The 17,696-nt window shown below is 48.9% G+C and overlaps 1 protein-coding gene across 2 annotated transcripts in view; it reads left to right on the top strand.

Moving 5' to 3' along the window:
- The window catches only part of TNKS2 (tankyrase 2), a 689,601-nt gene that overhangs the window by 618,124 nt on the left and 53,781 nt on the right, over window positions 1-17,696 (top strand). For both annotated transcript variants that reach the window (XM_085605833.1, XM_085605841.1), the window contains one exon: window positions 17,379-17,535. In XM_085605833.1, the coding sequence (XP_085461959.1) occupies window positions 17,379-17,535 (157 nt within the window). The remainder of the gene's footprint in view (window positions 1-17,378; window positions 17,536-17,696) is intronic.

The raw sequence follows: 17,696 nt of genomic DNA on the forward strand, positions 1-17,696 counted from the left end.
CACAAAGCACTATTATGTAGACGTTCTTGCAAGGCAACAGGCTAGAGTTGGCCAAAGTGTCCTGAGGACTCTGTTTCAGACCTCTGCATCATCCACAGGCTAGACATCGCTCACGGGAGTGCAGCTTTACAGTCCATGCAGAGCATGTGTATTGACAGCCACACATGCAATGAACGGATTATGTTACATACCCTGTAAGCATCTGTTTGTCACATGTAGCAGTGGAGATTCATAGGCGCCCGCACTGCTCCCCAGAATCTAGTGTTGGCTACAGATATCTTCAACCTACAAGAGTACTTGTACAACACATGTGGTCACTGTACTCTACTTACTACTCAATACCTGCCCCCTCACCCGCTGCGCAGAAAAAAATCTAACAATGCCAATGCGCATTGACTGCCAAAGCAGGAGTCACTGATACCTCGTGACTCGAAAGACTTCTTAAAAAGAAAAATCAAATTGCAAACGTAGGAGCCCAACACAAGAAGGCAGGAGTATGCAGAGCCGCTACATGCAACAAACAGAGGCTTACAGGGTAACATAATCCTTCTGATGGCCTTTGCCTTGTGCATCTACCAATGCTATGCTTGTAAATCTAGATAGGCTGGTAACTTATTTCAGTTATGCATGTTTAATGTGGATGAACCTACAGATTTGCTTTGCAAATGTATTTGCATGACACCGATCCACACTTTTCCGCTTTATTTACATGCTTTATGATCATACAGCGCTGTTGTATTCTGTGTTGGCCTCTCATCACCCCAAAAGAGGAGCTGCATATAGGCGCCACATGTGCACGCCGACATGTTCCTTTTTTCTCCACACCCTTCCTCACGCATCTGGTGCTTCACCCCCAAACCTGTTAGTTGTAAAAACACCAAATTCTGAAAAGCATTGTGCTGGTGGAAAATGGTTTCACTGCTATTGTGGGGAGCAGGTGTGGGTCACAGACCCTCACGACATTTCCATTCACAATTTAATCTTGTACAATAAATGCTACCTCATGCACCCGAAAGCCATCAAGGAGTGGGAATCTAAACTGCACATTGTGGAACATTCGTCCCTCTCACCGCTGTGTGGCAGGTGAGAAACCACTCAGTGAGACGCTAATTGGCTAAAATGCAGATGCAGTTCAGTGGCTTCTGGGTGTGCTGCAAGATGACGATGAGGAGGAGGCAGATAGCTTACTCTCTCTTCACTATACTAATGCTGATTTATACTTACACTTTTAAAATGCTAGTGATATAAAAATTCTTTTGAGACTGAATTAAATCTCCACTAGCCCAACCCACAGATGAAAATGCCCCTTTTGTGGTTGTTTGAAGGGCAGCAGAAGCTTGATTTGTGTCTACTTACTGTTGAAGTAGTAGCAAGGCTGTTGGATGAAATCTTACAGCCATGTGGAGCCTTTTCTACCATTTAAAGTGGCCTCTGGAGACACTTTGATGCCGTCTTGGACAAAGCAGTACTCAGCTCCCCAAGTTAGTCCCCCAGTGGCTAGAAGACATAGGCTGGCAACTGGCATTTCTCACCAAGCAACGAAACCTGCAAAGTTTAGTGGTCCAGGTTTCCACTAGCAAAATCAATCCTAGCTCCTTGCATTCTGCACCACCCAATAGGGAGTCAAAGTGCATAGACTCTTACAGCTAGAGTATTGTCTTCAGCCTGGCCCTCTCGTCGAAAAATGTGGTTTCCTAGGCTGGTAGACTGATAACCTTTGAGATTTGGCCTGTGGGATCTTGCCTAATTCAAGAACATCCTCACCCAAATGACAGAAATTCAGGCCGGAGTTTTCTGGGCATGGACATGCCTTTTGAAGGATCAAAACTCTTTGGAGAAAAGGCCGAAACCACACTAGGGCACGTTAAAGATAGACACATTACAACCTGCTCCTTAGGCTTGCTTTCACTGATCTGCCAGTTTCACCAACAATACAGAAAATGTTGAGACTATTCGCTGGGTATCACCTAGCGCCAGTGTCAGACCTCACAATTAGTTCCTGAGCCAACCCAGATTTTTATCAGCTCCTGAGGGTGCTGTGGTGGCTGAGGTCACCAAGAGGAGCAATCTTTCAGCTCCCTCACTCTCGTCAATGGTTTAAAGCTGCTTTGATTTCTCCTTCCAATACCATGCGCCGATGGTATGAGGCAGGATTAGATTTTTCCTACACAGCTGGCAATCGATTACTTCTGATCGGTGGATGCTGCAAATTCTCCAGAAAGGATGTCCCATACCATTCCATAAACACTTTCTTGTATCCTACCTGTTTCTACCCAGGTTTCAGAAGATCATGCGGTCATCCTCCTGTAGGAAGTGAAGCCACTTTATACCAAATGGGCCAGAATCAGAAGGGGTGAGGGATATTATTCCCACTGTTTTATGGTGCCCAAGAAGGGTTGAAGCATAAGGCTTATTCTGGATCTTTAACCCCTGAATGCCTTCCTAAGGAAATACAACTTCAAAATGCTGAATGGCCCAGACCCTCTTTGCTCTGGACACTGGGGATTGGATGGTGTCCTTTTATTTGCTGGATGCCTATATGTGCCCATCCTGCAGTCTCTCAGGTGTTGGGTATCTTGAGGAGTGGCTGCGCATATCTGTGGCGCCGGAGGGCCTCTCGCCATTCTATGCCTTAAAGAGTGCATTGAGTGCCGGCAAGGCCGCCTGTGATGGGGGTGCCGCCACGACCGGTGTTATCGGGACTACTACACTATCGCGACAGGGACCATATACTGGTGCAAGCCCGGCGGAATGGCAAAATAAAAGCCAACAACGTAGTGGTGAGCCTCTTCCCGGACTTCTCGAGGGATGTCCAAAAACAAAGGAGCTCCTTCATGACTGTCAAAGCCAAACACCGCCAACTAGAATACAAGTATGCAATGCAGTGCCCAGCGAAACTGCGGGTGTCCACCCTGGGCGGAACAGAATTCTTCACCTCTCCCCAGGAGGCATGGACATGGCTGGAGCAGCACAGAGTAGTATTGCCACCAAAAGACCTAGGTCGCCGAGGGAACTGACGCAGGAGATCTCGCAGTAAGGACGCCAGAAGAGGCACACTAGCACCGACGCAGGCATAGATGCAATTGGAATGGAGGAATGTTATGCAAGTAGTAGCTCTGATCAGCGAAAAGGAACTCACCCGAGGCAACTCGGAAGCGGGCAGATCAAGTACAGACTCTGGTTCTGAGCGGGACTCCAACATCTCAGAGGCGTCGAGTAACGAACTCCCCATCAAGACACCTGGCACTGTGGACGGAATTATCTGATGAGGAAGGTAGGAGAGCTTCAGTGAGGGGCGATGGCGAGAGAGCGACACTGGGGCACACAGATGAACTGATGCAATACGTGTGCTGAGCAGCGAGCTAGCGGGCGGATGCGTTGAAAGCGCCCATGGACTCACCCACTAACTTTGTGGACTACAGTCTAAGAACTTTACTTTTTGGTTTGGATGGGAGGGTTTTGCATACTTGTCCTGGGGAAGGGGCGTTGGGGAACTTGTTATGATGATTTTGAACTGTTGAGTAGGGAAACACGAGTTGCACCAACTACTTATTTCTGAGGTTGGGGGATGGCACATCCAGTCTGTACGAGAAGCGTAGTGGAGTTAGAGGGGTGGGCGCCACAAGGAGGAACTGAGATATGGCAGTTGACATGAAGTATTGGTGCTTAACCTGGAACATATGGGGCATGCATACAATGACCAAACGGTATAAAGTCTTTTCGTACCTGAACAGACGGGGGATACACATAGCGGTCCTCCAGGAGACACACCTCAATGCCAAAAGAGGGCCAAGCTCTGCAGAAGAGCTGGCGGGGATAAACATTCTACACTACATATTCTGTCTTTGCCAGGGGCGTCATGATCTGGGTGATGGCGTGAGTTCCATTTCAAGTCACCAGTAAACTAATAGACCTGGATTACAGATATGTAGTGTTAAGAGGGAGATTGGAGGGTAGAGAAGTGAGCATTGTCAATGTGTATGCCCCGAATGTGGACCAACCTCAATTCTTGGAGCGACTATCTCGGCAGTTAGCCCCATACCTGACGACTGCAGTGCTCATGAGCGGAGACTTTAATGCCATTGCTGATGTTAACTTGGACAGATCACACCCACCGTTGCCAGACTCCCCAACTGTCCGTCATGCACGGGCATTTCAAGACTGGCAAGGACATTGGGGACTGGTGGAATCATGGAGAACCATGCACCCCAAGGACAGAGACTACTCATTCTGCTCAGCGACGCATGAGATATACACACGACAGGACACATTTTTATGCACACCCGATATGCATGGGCAGGTGAAAAGTACTGAATACCTGACGAGGACGATATCTGATCATAACCCCTTATTGCTGGGCCTCAGATGGGTGTGTCGGGCTCCGGCGATTCCTACTTGGCGACTGCGCCCTGAGACATTGGAAGACCAGGCCTTCAAAGAAGGCACCAGAGAAAAGATTATGCAGTTTTTCCAAGACAATGCAGGGACGGCATCCTCTCCGCTTCTGGAATGGGATGCCTTTAAGGCAACCATTAGAGGCCATTGCATAGCAGAGATAACAGGGGTCAGGCGTAGACTGACCGCTGAAGTTATAACAGCAGACAAGGAGCTAAGATGGATAGAGTGGGAAAGACTGGAGCGCCCTGACCTACAGGCAGCACTCTTAGAAGCGATAGATCGAGAAACTACGAGCCTTTATCTGGACCGCGCACATGCGGAACGCGATAAATCAGGCTCATGGCTGGTGTGACTCACCAACCCACACAACAGGGGCTCACTGGCGATGGAATTGGTGGATGACGATGGGTGCAGAAAGTACACCCAAGACAATATCAACGACACCTTCGCCAAATACTATAACAACTCATACAGCAGGGTAATGGGGAGTGGAGGAGAGACACTAGGAGACTATCTTGCTGAGCTAACTCCCTCAGCTAGACCCTGGGGAAGAGGAGGAATTGGGGGCGGACATATCCTACGGGAGGTGAGAGTAGCCATTAAGCATATGGCGCGTAACAAAACGCTGGGGACAGATGGACTCCTGGCGGAGTTCTACATGACCTATGCTGAGGAGCTGGCTCCTAGACCTGTCATTCTGTTGCGCACAGCGTGAGAGCAGCACCGCCTGCCCGACACTACGAGGGAAGCCCTAATAATCCCTGTACTTAAGCCCAGAAAACCGCCCCATGATAAAACGGCATATAGGCCGCTGTCCATGCTGAACATGGACTATAAAATATTAAGCAAAATGATAGCGAATAGACTGCTCCCCCACATGCACCAGCTAGTGCACACGGACCAAACAGGATTTATACCATAAAGGAATACTGCCATTAACATCATGTACCTTATGGCCATAATGAGAGCAAAGGACTATGCCAAGGACGAGGCTGCAATATTTGCAATAGATATCGAAAAAGCATTTGACAACCTGGAATGGCAATACCTCTACAGAGTTTTAGAAGGGATGGGCCTAGGCAGGGGATTCATAGAATGGGTGAAACTGCTATACGCAGACCCCAGGGCAAGGGTGTGGACAGGGAAAGTGATCTCCCAGAGCATGATGGTAGAGAGAGGGACCAGACAGGGATGTCCTCTCTCCCCTCTTTTATTTGCACTGGCCATGGAACCGCTGGCATGTCAGGCCAGAACGGGATGGGACTATGCGGGGCTGTTGATCAACGGCATTTCTCATCGCATAGCACTCTATGCAGATGACTTGCTCCTCTTTTTAGAAAATAGATTTGCAGGGGGCCAGAGGTGTGTTAGAAGAATTTGGAGCTCTTTCGGGAATGAGTAAGCTGGCAGAAATCTAAGGTGTTCCTTGTGACGCATAACGGACGACATCCAGAGGATCTGGGGACCTTACAATGGGAATCCACAAGCCTAGACTATCAGTGACAATATGCCATAACACTGCGGACCTGGTAAAGGGTAACATGGTAAGGGGGATACCTCCATGGACTTTTGGGGGTCCCTCCTGCTGTCAGTGGCGGGCAGAGTGGGCCTCCTGAAGATGGTGGCGCTGCCCCGTCTGCTATGCATATTTGGGACACTCCCAATTTGGATCCCCTGTGTGGTATTCCATGAACTAAACTCTCCGATCATAACTTTTCTGTGGGGGACAAGGTGCAGAAGAGTGGCGCTAATGATGCCACGGGAGGGCTAGCGGTCCCTGACTTCGAAGCTTACAACCTGGTGGTGCTGCTGCAATGGTTCGTAAGATGTCTTGCAAGCAGCAGAGACCCAGACAGGGTGCCATTACCATGTGCGCATGAACCCCAAGTCCTAACGAAAATACTGTTGAGGCAGAGGCCCCATAGGAAGATGGACGAGGAGACTGTAATTGCGAGGTAGGTGAGATGGCCACAAAGATCGGGCTGCAGGGTCTCCTACTCCCCCAGACATACCCATCGACATTCTCTGCCAGCTACTGCATGGAGGGAACTGGGCTGGACTAGATGAATGGAAGGAAGCAGGGCTGAAAGTAGTCGGGTATCTCTTTAGAGAATCTCAGATGCTTCCATTCGAGGACCTCCGAGAGCAGTTTAACCTCCCGCAGGGACATTTCCTACTACATAGAGCTGTTGCGGCGGCATTCCGAAAACATTGGGCAATGTGGGCGACAGAACCTAGAGCGCTAGATTGCTGTAGATATGTAGTCCTTTCTGCGGGTAGGATAAATATATCGAGCCATTAGGCGGGATGTTCAGAGGCCCATGGAGCGACTAAGAACACACTGGGCAGAAGACTTGGGGGTACCAATTGCAGCAAAAGACTGGAATACTATTGTGGAACACACCCTGAAGGTCTTTAGAAACGTGAGGTTTCAGCTCATAAACTAATACGTGCTTCATAGGGCATACTTAACACCAGCCAGAATCAGGTGCTACTTCCACACGGAGGAAGCAGCATGCCCACGATGTGGGAATGGGGAGGCGCATATTCACATGTTGTGAGATTGCATAGGCTTGAAGGAATTCTGGGAGGAGGTACTAGCGACTGACGAGAGCGTCATAGATCAGGAAAGTGAGCACACACTGTGCCGATGTATACTCCACTGGTTCCCGCACACGGCTAAGACAAAGACTACTGGGAGATTCCAGGATTTAGCGTTTATACTTGCGAAAAAAGAAATCGCAAAGAATTGGAAGTCTACAAGAGGCCCCCAAATAGAGAGTTGGAGAAGGGAAATAGAGAAATGGGCAGCTACATGACATAGAGTCCCACTGCGTGCAGCGAACAGAGGTATGGCAAACTTAGAAGTAGCGAGAGCCTGGGGGATCCTAGTGAATGACCTACAAACACCAGACCTAGACATACAGTAGATGATCAGCCGGGTCTGCCACAATAGAACAGAGCCAATGAAATGGGGGCACTTGAGAAACGAGAGGTAAATGCCCTCAGTTGTGGCGAGAGATGTGACAGCCCACGCTTTCTCCCACCCCGCCCACTTACCACGCATGGCCTAAAGTAGGAACAGCATTGACAGACGAAAGAATAGCCCACACCGCTGACACATATAACGGACACTACGCAACTTGTTTACAAGGGGAGGGTGGGAGGGAGTGGAGTTAGAACTGGTTGAACCTGTTGAATAACGTAATCTGAACAGATATTGCATTGAATAATGAGAGAACAACGTACTGTATGGTATGGAACAATTGTTTGATACCTGAAATGTGAAATTTCAATGAGTGCTATGTGAACTAAATGCCAATAGAATCTATTTTTTTTTTTTTAAAACGGGGGCTGATCTTTACCCTAATGTCTAAAAACGCCAGCTTGCCATGCAGATACCTAAAAAGTCCCTTAAGTAAATTAATATATGTAATTAAGGTGTATATAAGCAGGGCCGAGGCACATATGAATACAGTGCCAGATGTGCTATGAGTCCCGCTGTTAAAGTGCAACTGTGCAAGACTTCTCATCATTAAAAATACAAAAATAGACAAAGTAGTTATCTGACCTTACCGGGATAGGGAGCTGCTGATTACTGAAAGGCAGCCCATCCTTAACAATTATCTATGCACGATAAGTTAACATAAGAGGTTTCTGAGTTATCACGTTTTAGAATTACATTCAGAGACCCCCTCCTGATTACACATCGCATAACCTGTTAGCTGATCATTTTCTTAAAAATGTTCAATAACTGAGTCAGTCTGATGTTCAGCATGGTGGTGTTTGGGTCCATGGACTCCACCAGTGCAGGCCTGCACAACCTAATTTCCCGTTCAAGTAACTCATGCCTTAATAGAAATCTTCCTTGGACCATCAAAACAGGACCAACACATACAATGTGAGCAGTGTTTCATTCTCCTGGTGGCATAGACGGCAGGACAGATCTTCACTTAGACCGGTCATCCTCCATTTTGGCATGAGGTCTAGCGTGAGTATTTCTCTGAATCTTAGGGCCAGAAATGACTGTCTGATCTTCCGGTAGAAAGGTGCGGCTAGCAGGGCTGATTCTCTTAGAGTGGAATATGATTTGAACACCAGCCACCCATGGCGACGTCTAGACAGGCTTTCTTTGTCTGCCACCCAACTTTGCAGTTTAGTAGATTTATTTACTAGTTTCTTAAAGGTCTGCCCAGAGATATTAGAAGTCCAAAGGTCATCCATTTCAAGCGTCCTAATGCAGTTTTCTAAGTATTTCTTGTGAGCACCATTGCCAAGTTGCAAATTGATTTCGATCCAGACTAAATTAGCGAGGGTGTTTTCAGCTGTTGCTCGCAGGTTATGACAAAGCTTTACAAACGCCGCCTGTCTAGCAAGTGTCTGTTTTGTAAGCAGGAATTCTAGCCGGATTTGCGCATAAGAGGCCAGCTTGGGGAGCCTAAAGATTTGTTTATAGGCTCTTATAATCAGTTTTTCTAACAGTAGAGCATCATCGCCCAGCATAATCTCCGTTCCGTATGCAAGGGTTGGCAACAGTTTGGCTTTCATAACTGATCCCATGGGCTTTAGATCATGGCCTTGAATAGATCTGGCCAGTGACAAGAAGCCATATTTGAGGGCCTGTGCTTTCACCCTTATCGCCTTCTTCTGGGAAACAAACGAGCCATTTGCGTCTATTTTCACTCCTAGTTTGACCTTGTCAATTTTGTTTCCTTTGATAAGCCATTTTTGTTTGATCTTAGAAGGACGATTGCACACGATCACACTTGTTTTCGAAAAATGTATTTCCAGGCCATTCTTTTCGGTATAAGCTCTAAGAGTGTTAAGCAGCCTTTGAACAGCACCAGGTCAGCGTAGAGGATATGTTACATTTGTTGTCCTCCAACAGTCGGAGCGTGAGCCTTCTGTTCATCTAGCTCAGTGGAGAGATCTGCCAAAAAAAGGTTAAAAAGGAAGGGGGCTAGGACACAGCCCTGTTTTACGCCTACGGTTGTTTGCACATTCCTTGAAACACACAAGCCATCTCCAGTTTTAATCTTGACACAGGTGTCCGAATATACCAACCTAATTGCTTGTAGGATGTTCGTGGGATGCCCCATCACTGAAGCTCGACCCATAATTTGCCCCGGGGGACAACATCAAAAGCTGCTTTAAAATCTACAAAGCACAGGTAAAGGGGTGTCCTGGTTGTTTTTGCTCTGCTGATTAGGCTCAGGGCCATAAGATTGGTTGAAGTACCTCGGCCCCTTTGGAAGGCATTTTGATTCAAGGGGATTCTTCCATTGTCGTGCAACCAGGATTCCAGATCATGCAGTAGCAACGTTGAAATATATTTTAACTCAACATCCATCAATGCTATTAACCTATAGTTGCTAGGTGAACATGTCAAGCCCTTTTTTAAAATGGGTTGAAGTATGGAGCCCCTCCAGCTATCGGGAATAACATTGTTTTCGAAAATGAAATTAAACATTGATGCTAGGAAGATCGCCCATTGTGGGGACAGATGTTTGAAATATGCCTGTGGCAGCCCATTTGGGCGCGGGGGCGCAGTCGGCCCAGGACTTTCTGATGACCTTCTCTACTTCAGTTGCTGAAATTTTCCGCTGTGCCACAGTGGTTTTATTAGGACAGTATGTACTAGCTGAAGGAGTCAAACCGCTCTTGAAGTGGGACTTTAAGTAATGTACCCATTCTGTCTCCCTGATATTAGCCTTGTTTGCAGCTGCAGGGCCTTTATCGTTACTATTGATTATCTGCCAGAATCTTGTGCGTTATAGAGGCGTGTCGTAACTGATCCCATAATGTTTCTTGTTTTGCTTGTTTATGCTTCCAGATATTTTTTAGCCGCCGTCTTTCATTGTGGAGTTGTTGTAGTAGATCCGGGTCTCCTGGATGTGGACGTGATTGCCGGAAAAGTCTGCCTGTTTCCTTTCTTATGTTCCGCATATGGACGGGCATAATTGACGATTTGCCATGATCACGTCGAGTTCCCTTCTTGTAGCTCATCTCAGTGTGGATTTTAGTTACATTATTGGCAAGAGTCTCCCATGTCACTATTGGATTGAGATCTAGTTGAGCTAGGTCCTATAAACTTGAGACTGCATCCTCTTCTAATTAGTTCATGGAGCCGGGGCTCCACTTCAGGCGTCAGGTTTTCTGAGTGTGTTTCTAATGACAACAAACAAAATGCCTCAAGTTTGTACAGGTATACGTTCACCCTGATGACCTGAGGGTTGTGATCGCTTTCCTCACAATGGCATATACTATAGTCACAAACCTGATGGTAAAGGGGCATTGAAACAAAGGTATAATCTATAATTGAAACTGTTACCACAGACCCTTGACCAAACAGGTGGAATGTCAGATGGTTTTCGGCCATTTAGTGCCAGCAGGCACAATGGTTCACAGGCTTTTATGAGTTCTTCTCCTGAGTTGTCCCTCCATAGGTTTGATGGTATTGCTTGCTCTGGGAGGGGACCATTGTGTCCATATGTTCCTCCGAGGGACAATGAAAAAGGTTGAGGTTAAAGTCACCAGAAACTAGCCATTGTGCCTGGTTATGGCAATATTTTAACATGGATAAGTGAGCTGCTATTCTCCTGGAAGATGTCGTTTTTTGCTTTGGATTGATGTACAGATTTACGACAATAGTTGGTTCTTTAAAATTATTAGCCCAACCTTCCAGATTAAATACCAGCATGTTTGGGTCATCCACGAACATTTCCACCGTTTCACTTGTTATGTTAGTGTTTATAGAAATTGCCAGGCCTCATTTTACCCTCCCATAGGAGCTCTGTCTTTCTGCTGGTTTTGTGTATTCTTTATAGCTGATGAGAGGGATAGAAGTCTGCGCCCAAGTTACCTGGAACATTAAGATATCAAAGGATCTCAGGAATTCTGGATCCGAAAGTTTTGTCTGTAGACCATTGTTGTTCCAAGAACAGACTACCAGGCAGCCCAAAACCCTTTTTTTGGTGGCCTGATGTAGGGTAGATGTCATTTTTACTATGAAACTGCAAATAGTTATTTACCGGGACACTATAAAGTACAGCTCAATACATAAGTCAGGTCTATCTGAAAGAAACACGTAATGATAGATTCCTTACCTTAGAAAATACCCCCAGGCGTCAGACTGGATCCGGAAAGTTTTCGTCAGCAGTACCCCTGCGCGTCGGAAGGTGGCGTCGTGCGGCTCCGCGTCTGTCGTTGGCGTTGTGTTTGCCGAGATGACGTTGCGGCAGCTCCTTAGACACCGCCCTCGCACGCTGACTTCAGTTCTTTCTTTTTCCGTGCCAGCAAGCGCAGATCCGGAGAGAGAAGTATCCCAGTCACTTTTTGACAGAGTTTTTGAGGCCTTTTGTCTCTATTTTTTTATTCGATCGACTCCTGGTGCCGTAGGGATGCCCGGCTTCAAGTCTTGCGGGGACTGTCATCGCATGATGTCGGTGACGGACCCGCACCGCGTGTGTCTCTACTGCCTGGGGCGCGACCGCGACCCCAAGTCATGCCCCGACTGCTGGGCCATGGCGCCGAAGACTTTGTGGGAGCGGTCCCGAAAGTTGTTTGAAGACCGGTTGTCGGCTCCGCGCCGTTCAAGGTCCCAGTCCCGTGAGAGGTCGAGGAGCCACCATCATCGTTCGTCGGGATCGAAGTCTTCGCACTTGGGGTCAGGTAAGATGAAGCATCACAAGAAGTCGAAGAAGCGCCATCGCTCTCCGGCTTCCCCTCGCCCGTCTCGGCTGAGGGTGCGGGTGGTGCCTCCCCACGGCTCCGGCAGAGCCTACGCAGTTGCCGTCAGTCTACCTGGCCTTCCCAAGTCCGTTGGTGACTCCGGCCCAGCTGCAGGAATTTCTGTCAACCATGGTTCGCCTCTTTGGGCCTTCGGGCCCCGCCGGTGCACCTTTGGGCCCCTCAGTGGTGTTACGTAGGGCGGCCAAGGCCCTCCACCTCGAGCTCCCTACAGTGTCCGTTAGGACTAACCTCCTGAAAGAAGTGCTTCAGGCAGTGGCTACCTCTGCGAAACCACTGCTGCCTTTTAATGATGCACTTTCGGACGTTCTTTTGGGCACCTGGCCCAGACCCAACACAGTGGCTCCTTTGGATAGGACGTGGCTGACGCCATCGCCCGGCCCCGGGCGACCCCCTTTTCTTTTCCCAACACCCCACCCCTGAGAGCTTGGTTGTCCAAGCCTCCATGTCCCAGAGCACATTCCCTACCGCACCCATGGACAGGGAATCCAAGAGACTGAAACAGTTCGGAAAGAAGATTTTTTTCCTCCACCAGTTCAGTACTGCGGTCTGTGAACACCGTATGCCTCTTGGGCCGTTATTCCCACTCTGTGTGGGATACGGTGGCGCAGGTGCTGCTTCATTGTCCGGGGAGGCCCGTACAGTGCTCTCTCAAGCTATTGCTGAAGGGAGGGATGCAGCTACCTTCACAATCCGTTGTGGCCTTGACACCGCCGACTTGCTGCGTAGGGTGATTTCCATGACAGTGGCGCTACGCCGCCACACCTGACTGAGGACAACTGGTTTCTCTGGGAATGTCCAGAACACTCTCATGGACATGCCCTTTGATGGCATTGGCCTTTTTGTCAACAAGGCAGATAGTGCTTTGGAGCTTTTTAAGGACTCGCGGGCTACAGCCAAGTCCTTGGGCCTTTCGGCCACTCGCCCTCCTCCGCCCTCTGCCTTTCGCTCCTTTCGTGGCCACGGAAGGGGTGCCCCAACACGTTCGCTTCAGAGCCACAAGCCTGCGCAGCAACAGTCCCAGCGCGGACGTGGAACCCGCCGAGGTGGGTCAGGGGGCCAGCAGGCAGGTCAGTCCACCGCCACCACTGCCTCCAAACCTTCCTAGTCCGGTTTTTCAGGCCCATCAAACGCCAGTGGGAGGCAGGATTCGCCATTACCTCCACCACTGGCGCACCATCACTACAGACAGGTGGGTTTTACAAATAGTCCGAAGGGGCTACTCCCTCCCCTTCAAGACTACCCCTCCAGCCATGCCACCCCAGTACCACCGCATGTCGGGGGATCACTTGGCACTTCAACAGGAAGTCGTGGTCCTCTTGGCCAAGGGCCCACTGAGCATGTTCCTGCGCCAGAAGTAGGACGTGGTTGCTACTCCCACTACTTTCTGGTGCCCAAGAAGGACAAGGGCCTGTGTCCTATCTTGGACCTTTGGACCGTCGATTGCTTCCTCCGGAAGGAGAACTTCAAGATGGTAACTCTGGCTCAGGTCTTAACTGCCCTCGACCCTGGAGACTGGATGGTAGCGTTGGATCTGCAGGACACATATTTCCATACTCCCGTCCTGCCGGCCCACCGGCATTTCCTACGGTTTATGGTAGGCCACAAGCACCTTCAGTTTACCGTGCTCCCTTTCGGCCTTACCAGCGCCCCTCGGGTGTTCACGAAAGTGATGGCGGTGGTCGCAGCTCGTCTGCGCAGATCAGGGGTTCTAGTCTTCCCCTAGCTCAACGACGGGCTGTTGAAGGTGGGCTCGTCCCAGGCAGTCGTCTCCCACCTCCAGACTACAGCCGACCTCCTGCATATGCTGGGCTTCTCCATCAATGTACCGAAGTCGCACCGGATTCCCTCCCAGAAGCTCCTCTTCGTCGGAGCGGTTCTGGATACAACGCACTTTCGGGTCTATCCTACTGAACGGCAAGTCCAGGATATTCAGGCTCTGATTCCGATCTTTCGGTCTTTATCCTGGGTTTCGGTCAGGATGACCCTGAGGCTGCTGGGCCTCATGGCCTCCTGCATCCTGCTGGTCGATCATGCCAGATGGGATATGCGGGCTCTGCAGTGGGACCTGAAGTTCCAGTGTGTGTAGCATCAGGGGAACCTGTCCGAGTACGTCCAGATCTCGGAGGGCACTGCACAACAATTACAGTGGTGGCTCACAAACCTGTATTGGGTCAATGGCCAATCTTCTCCCTTCCCCACCTGGAGCACACAGTGGTGACGGATGCGTCGCTTCTGGGATGGGGCGGCCACATGGGAGAGGTGGAGATCAGAGGCCTCTGGTCTCCGGCGGAGTCCCGGCTCCATATCAACCTTCTGGAGCTCCGGGCGATCCGACTTGCACTGAATGCATTCCTTTCGTCTGTCAAGGGGAAGAGTAGTGCAGGTGTTCAGACAACAACACCACCACCATGTGGTTCTGCAACAAATGGGCAGGGTGGGATCGTGGACCCTATGTCAGGAGGCTCTGAGCCTCTGGACATGGCTGGAACATCAGGGCATTTCCCTGGTGGTTCAACACTTGGCAGTTCACTGAACGCCAGGGTGGACGAATTCAGCCGCAGGTGCATGATGGATCACGAATGGCGTCTTTACTCGGACGTGGCGCAAGGTTTCAACAGTGGGGAGAGCCTTGGTTAGATCTATTCGCCACCGAAGACAATGCGCAATGTCAGCAGTTCTGCACGTTGGAATTTCCCAGGCGGCACTAGGGGACGCTTTTCATCGCGAGTGGATTTGCGGTCTGTTGTACGCCTTTCTGCCTATACCACTTCTGCCCAGAGTGCTTAAGATCAGGTTCGACCGGGCCCAAGTCATTCTGTGGCTCCGGACTGGGCTCGAAGAGTTTGGTATCCCGAGCTACTCAGTATGACCATCGATCCCCCGATCCGACTGCCTCTTCAGGAGGATCTTCTGTCGCAGCAGCAGAGGACAGTCCTCCACCCGAACCTGTCCAGTCTCCACCTCCTTGCATGAAGATTGAGCGGTGGCAGTTGTTTCCTTTCAACATGCCTCCTGAAGTTTGTGATGTCATTCTGGCAGCCAGGCGTCCCTCCACTAAGTTGATTTAATCCTGCAGGTGGAACAAATTTGTGGCATGGTGCACAGCAAAGGCTTTGGATACCCCTTTCTGCCTCTCTTTTGTTCCTTCTTTCGCTGGCACAACAGGGCTCTGCTCTGGGCACTATCAAGGGCTACCGTACTGCTATTTCAGCCTTCCTCAGGCTCCCGGATCAGCCCTCTCTTTTCAAGTCCCCTGTTGTAAATAAATTTCTCAAAGGCATTACTCACCTTTTCCCTCCTATTCCTTTTGTGATGCCACAGTGGGACTTGAACCTGGTTCTCACATACTTGATGTGCACTCCCTCTGAGCCTCTTCACAACTGTCCTCTACATTTATTAATTTTGAAGACTGCTTTCCTGGTTGCCATCACACCTGCTAGGAGAGTGAGTGAGCTCCAGGCTCTTTCTTTTAAGCCTCCTTTTCCGTCTGTACATCTGGACAAGGTTGTGCTCAGGACAAGTCCATCCTTTCTGCCAAAGGTTGTAACTGCCTTTCACATCTGGCAGACCATCACTTTGCCCACCTTCTTTCCGCTTCCTTCCAGAGAGGAAGAGAGGCTCCACCGTCTGGATCCAAAACGTGCGCTCTCATTTTACCTGAACCGCACACAACCGTGCCGGGTGGATGACAAGCTCTTTGTTGGCTACGTTAGCGCCTAGAAAGGTGGGGCCGTACACAAGTGTGGGTCGTCTTGTGTATTAGTCTGTTATTCTCTGGCTAAGAAGGAGCCTCCGTTGGGGCTGCGCACCCATTCCACAAGGGCGACAGCTGACACTACGGCATTGGGACGTGGTGTCCCCTTACAAGACATCTGTCAAGCAGCTACGTGGGCCTCGCCGCACGCTTTTACTAAGTACTATTGCCTGGACAGCCAAGTCCGGAGAGACGGCTTATTTGGCCGTTCTGTTCTCCGGGACTTCCTGGTGTGATCTTAGTTCACAGATCCACCACCGGGTTTGGTATTGCTGGGGTATCTATTCTAAGGTAAGGAATCTATCACTATATGTTTCTTTCAGATTAACAAGTTACTTACCTTCAGTAACAATATATCTGTAAGAAACATTAGTTAGTGATAAATTCCTTACCGCCCCACCCATCCTCCCCGTTCTGCGAACCGATTTCTAGGGTTAAGGTCATCCCTTTTAGGGCCCTTGTTTCAATGCACCAGTGGTCAGTATCTTGCATGGCTCTGCGTTCCTGGTGCGGAAAGTCGTGTACAGAACTGACATCAGGGCGCGAGGGCGGCGTCTAAGTAGCTGCCACGACGTCATCTCAGCGACCACGATACCAACGACGGACGCGGAGCCGCACGACGTCGCCTTCCGACACGCGGTTATACTACTGACGAAAACTTTCCAGATCCAGTCTGACGTCTGGGGGTAATTCTAAGGTAAGGAAACTATCACTAACTAACGTGTCTTAGAGATATATCGTTACCGAAGGTAAGTAACTTGTTCTTTAATACTCCTTTGCTGGCAGCTTACCTAATTCCAAGGATTTGTAATTCAGAGATCTGCAGCTGAGCTTGTTTATTTTTTTAGAAGTTGTTTTATTAGTCTTTAATTAATTTCCAAGTGAAATCTTCAACTTAATCTTGGTTGCAAATGGAATGGTATCGCCAGGTTCCGGCTGCATATTAGGCTGGAGATAACTGCCTTTGGTGCAGGGCGGTCTGCCACACATCTATTTATGCAGGATTGATCCTTGAAGTGTTGGAACACGTGCAAGGGGACACTTCCTTATTTATTTATTTGGTTTTCTCTTTTCTTATCCAGTTTAAAAATCTGTTAAAAGATCCTGCTGATCTGTGGGCAGTATTCTGAGGGGTTACATATATGATGGAAATACCATGATGGAGTTTTGCAAGTACAGGGAAGCAACATTTTAAGCTTTCACATTGTCATGTGCGCAAGGAACTTTGTAAGCAAGTCTAGGCTACATTTGTGTTGTGGAAATAGCCAGGGATGTTCAAGAAATTAGCTAAACAAAAGACCTTGAGACCTTGTCTTGGAAATAACCTGTGTATTTAATTTCAATGTCCTTTGCAAATGACAAAAAGGCAGCAGGGTTTGTTAAATGATGTTGCAGGTACCTGAAAATAACTAGTCAATGTTGATTTGCCATTTATTTTGACCTATTTTAAATTTACTTTTTTCCTGAAATGCAGGCAGTTTCTCTTCTGTCGCGTGACCTTGGGTAAATCTTTCCTGCAGTTCAGTGCAATGAAAATGGCCCATTCTCCTCCAGGGCATCATTCAGTAACTGGCCGCCCTAGCGTAAATGGACTGGCATTGGCAGAGTATGTTGTCTACAGAGGGGAGCAGGTACAATTGTTTTCTGTTTAAATGTCTGCATCGTACTTACCGACATCTTTCTTTTGTTGTGATTTTCTTCACAAGAGGAATTATTTGCAATGCATGCTCTAGTTCACACTGCCAAAGTAAATTTTTGGAGTATCTTCTAGATTTGCATGCTTTGCATGATT

The sequence above is a fragment of the Triturus cristatus genome, chromosome 1_2 (genome assembly GCF_964204655.1).
Source record: "Triturus cristatus chromosome 1_2, aTriCri1.1, whole genome shotgun sequence".
In the NCBI taxonomy this organism is placed as follows: Eukaryota; Metazoa; Chordata; class Amphibia; order Caudata; family Salamandridae; genus Triturus; species Triturus cristatus.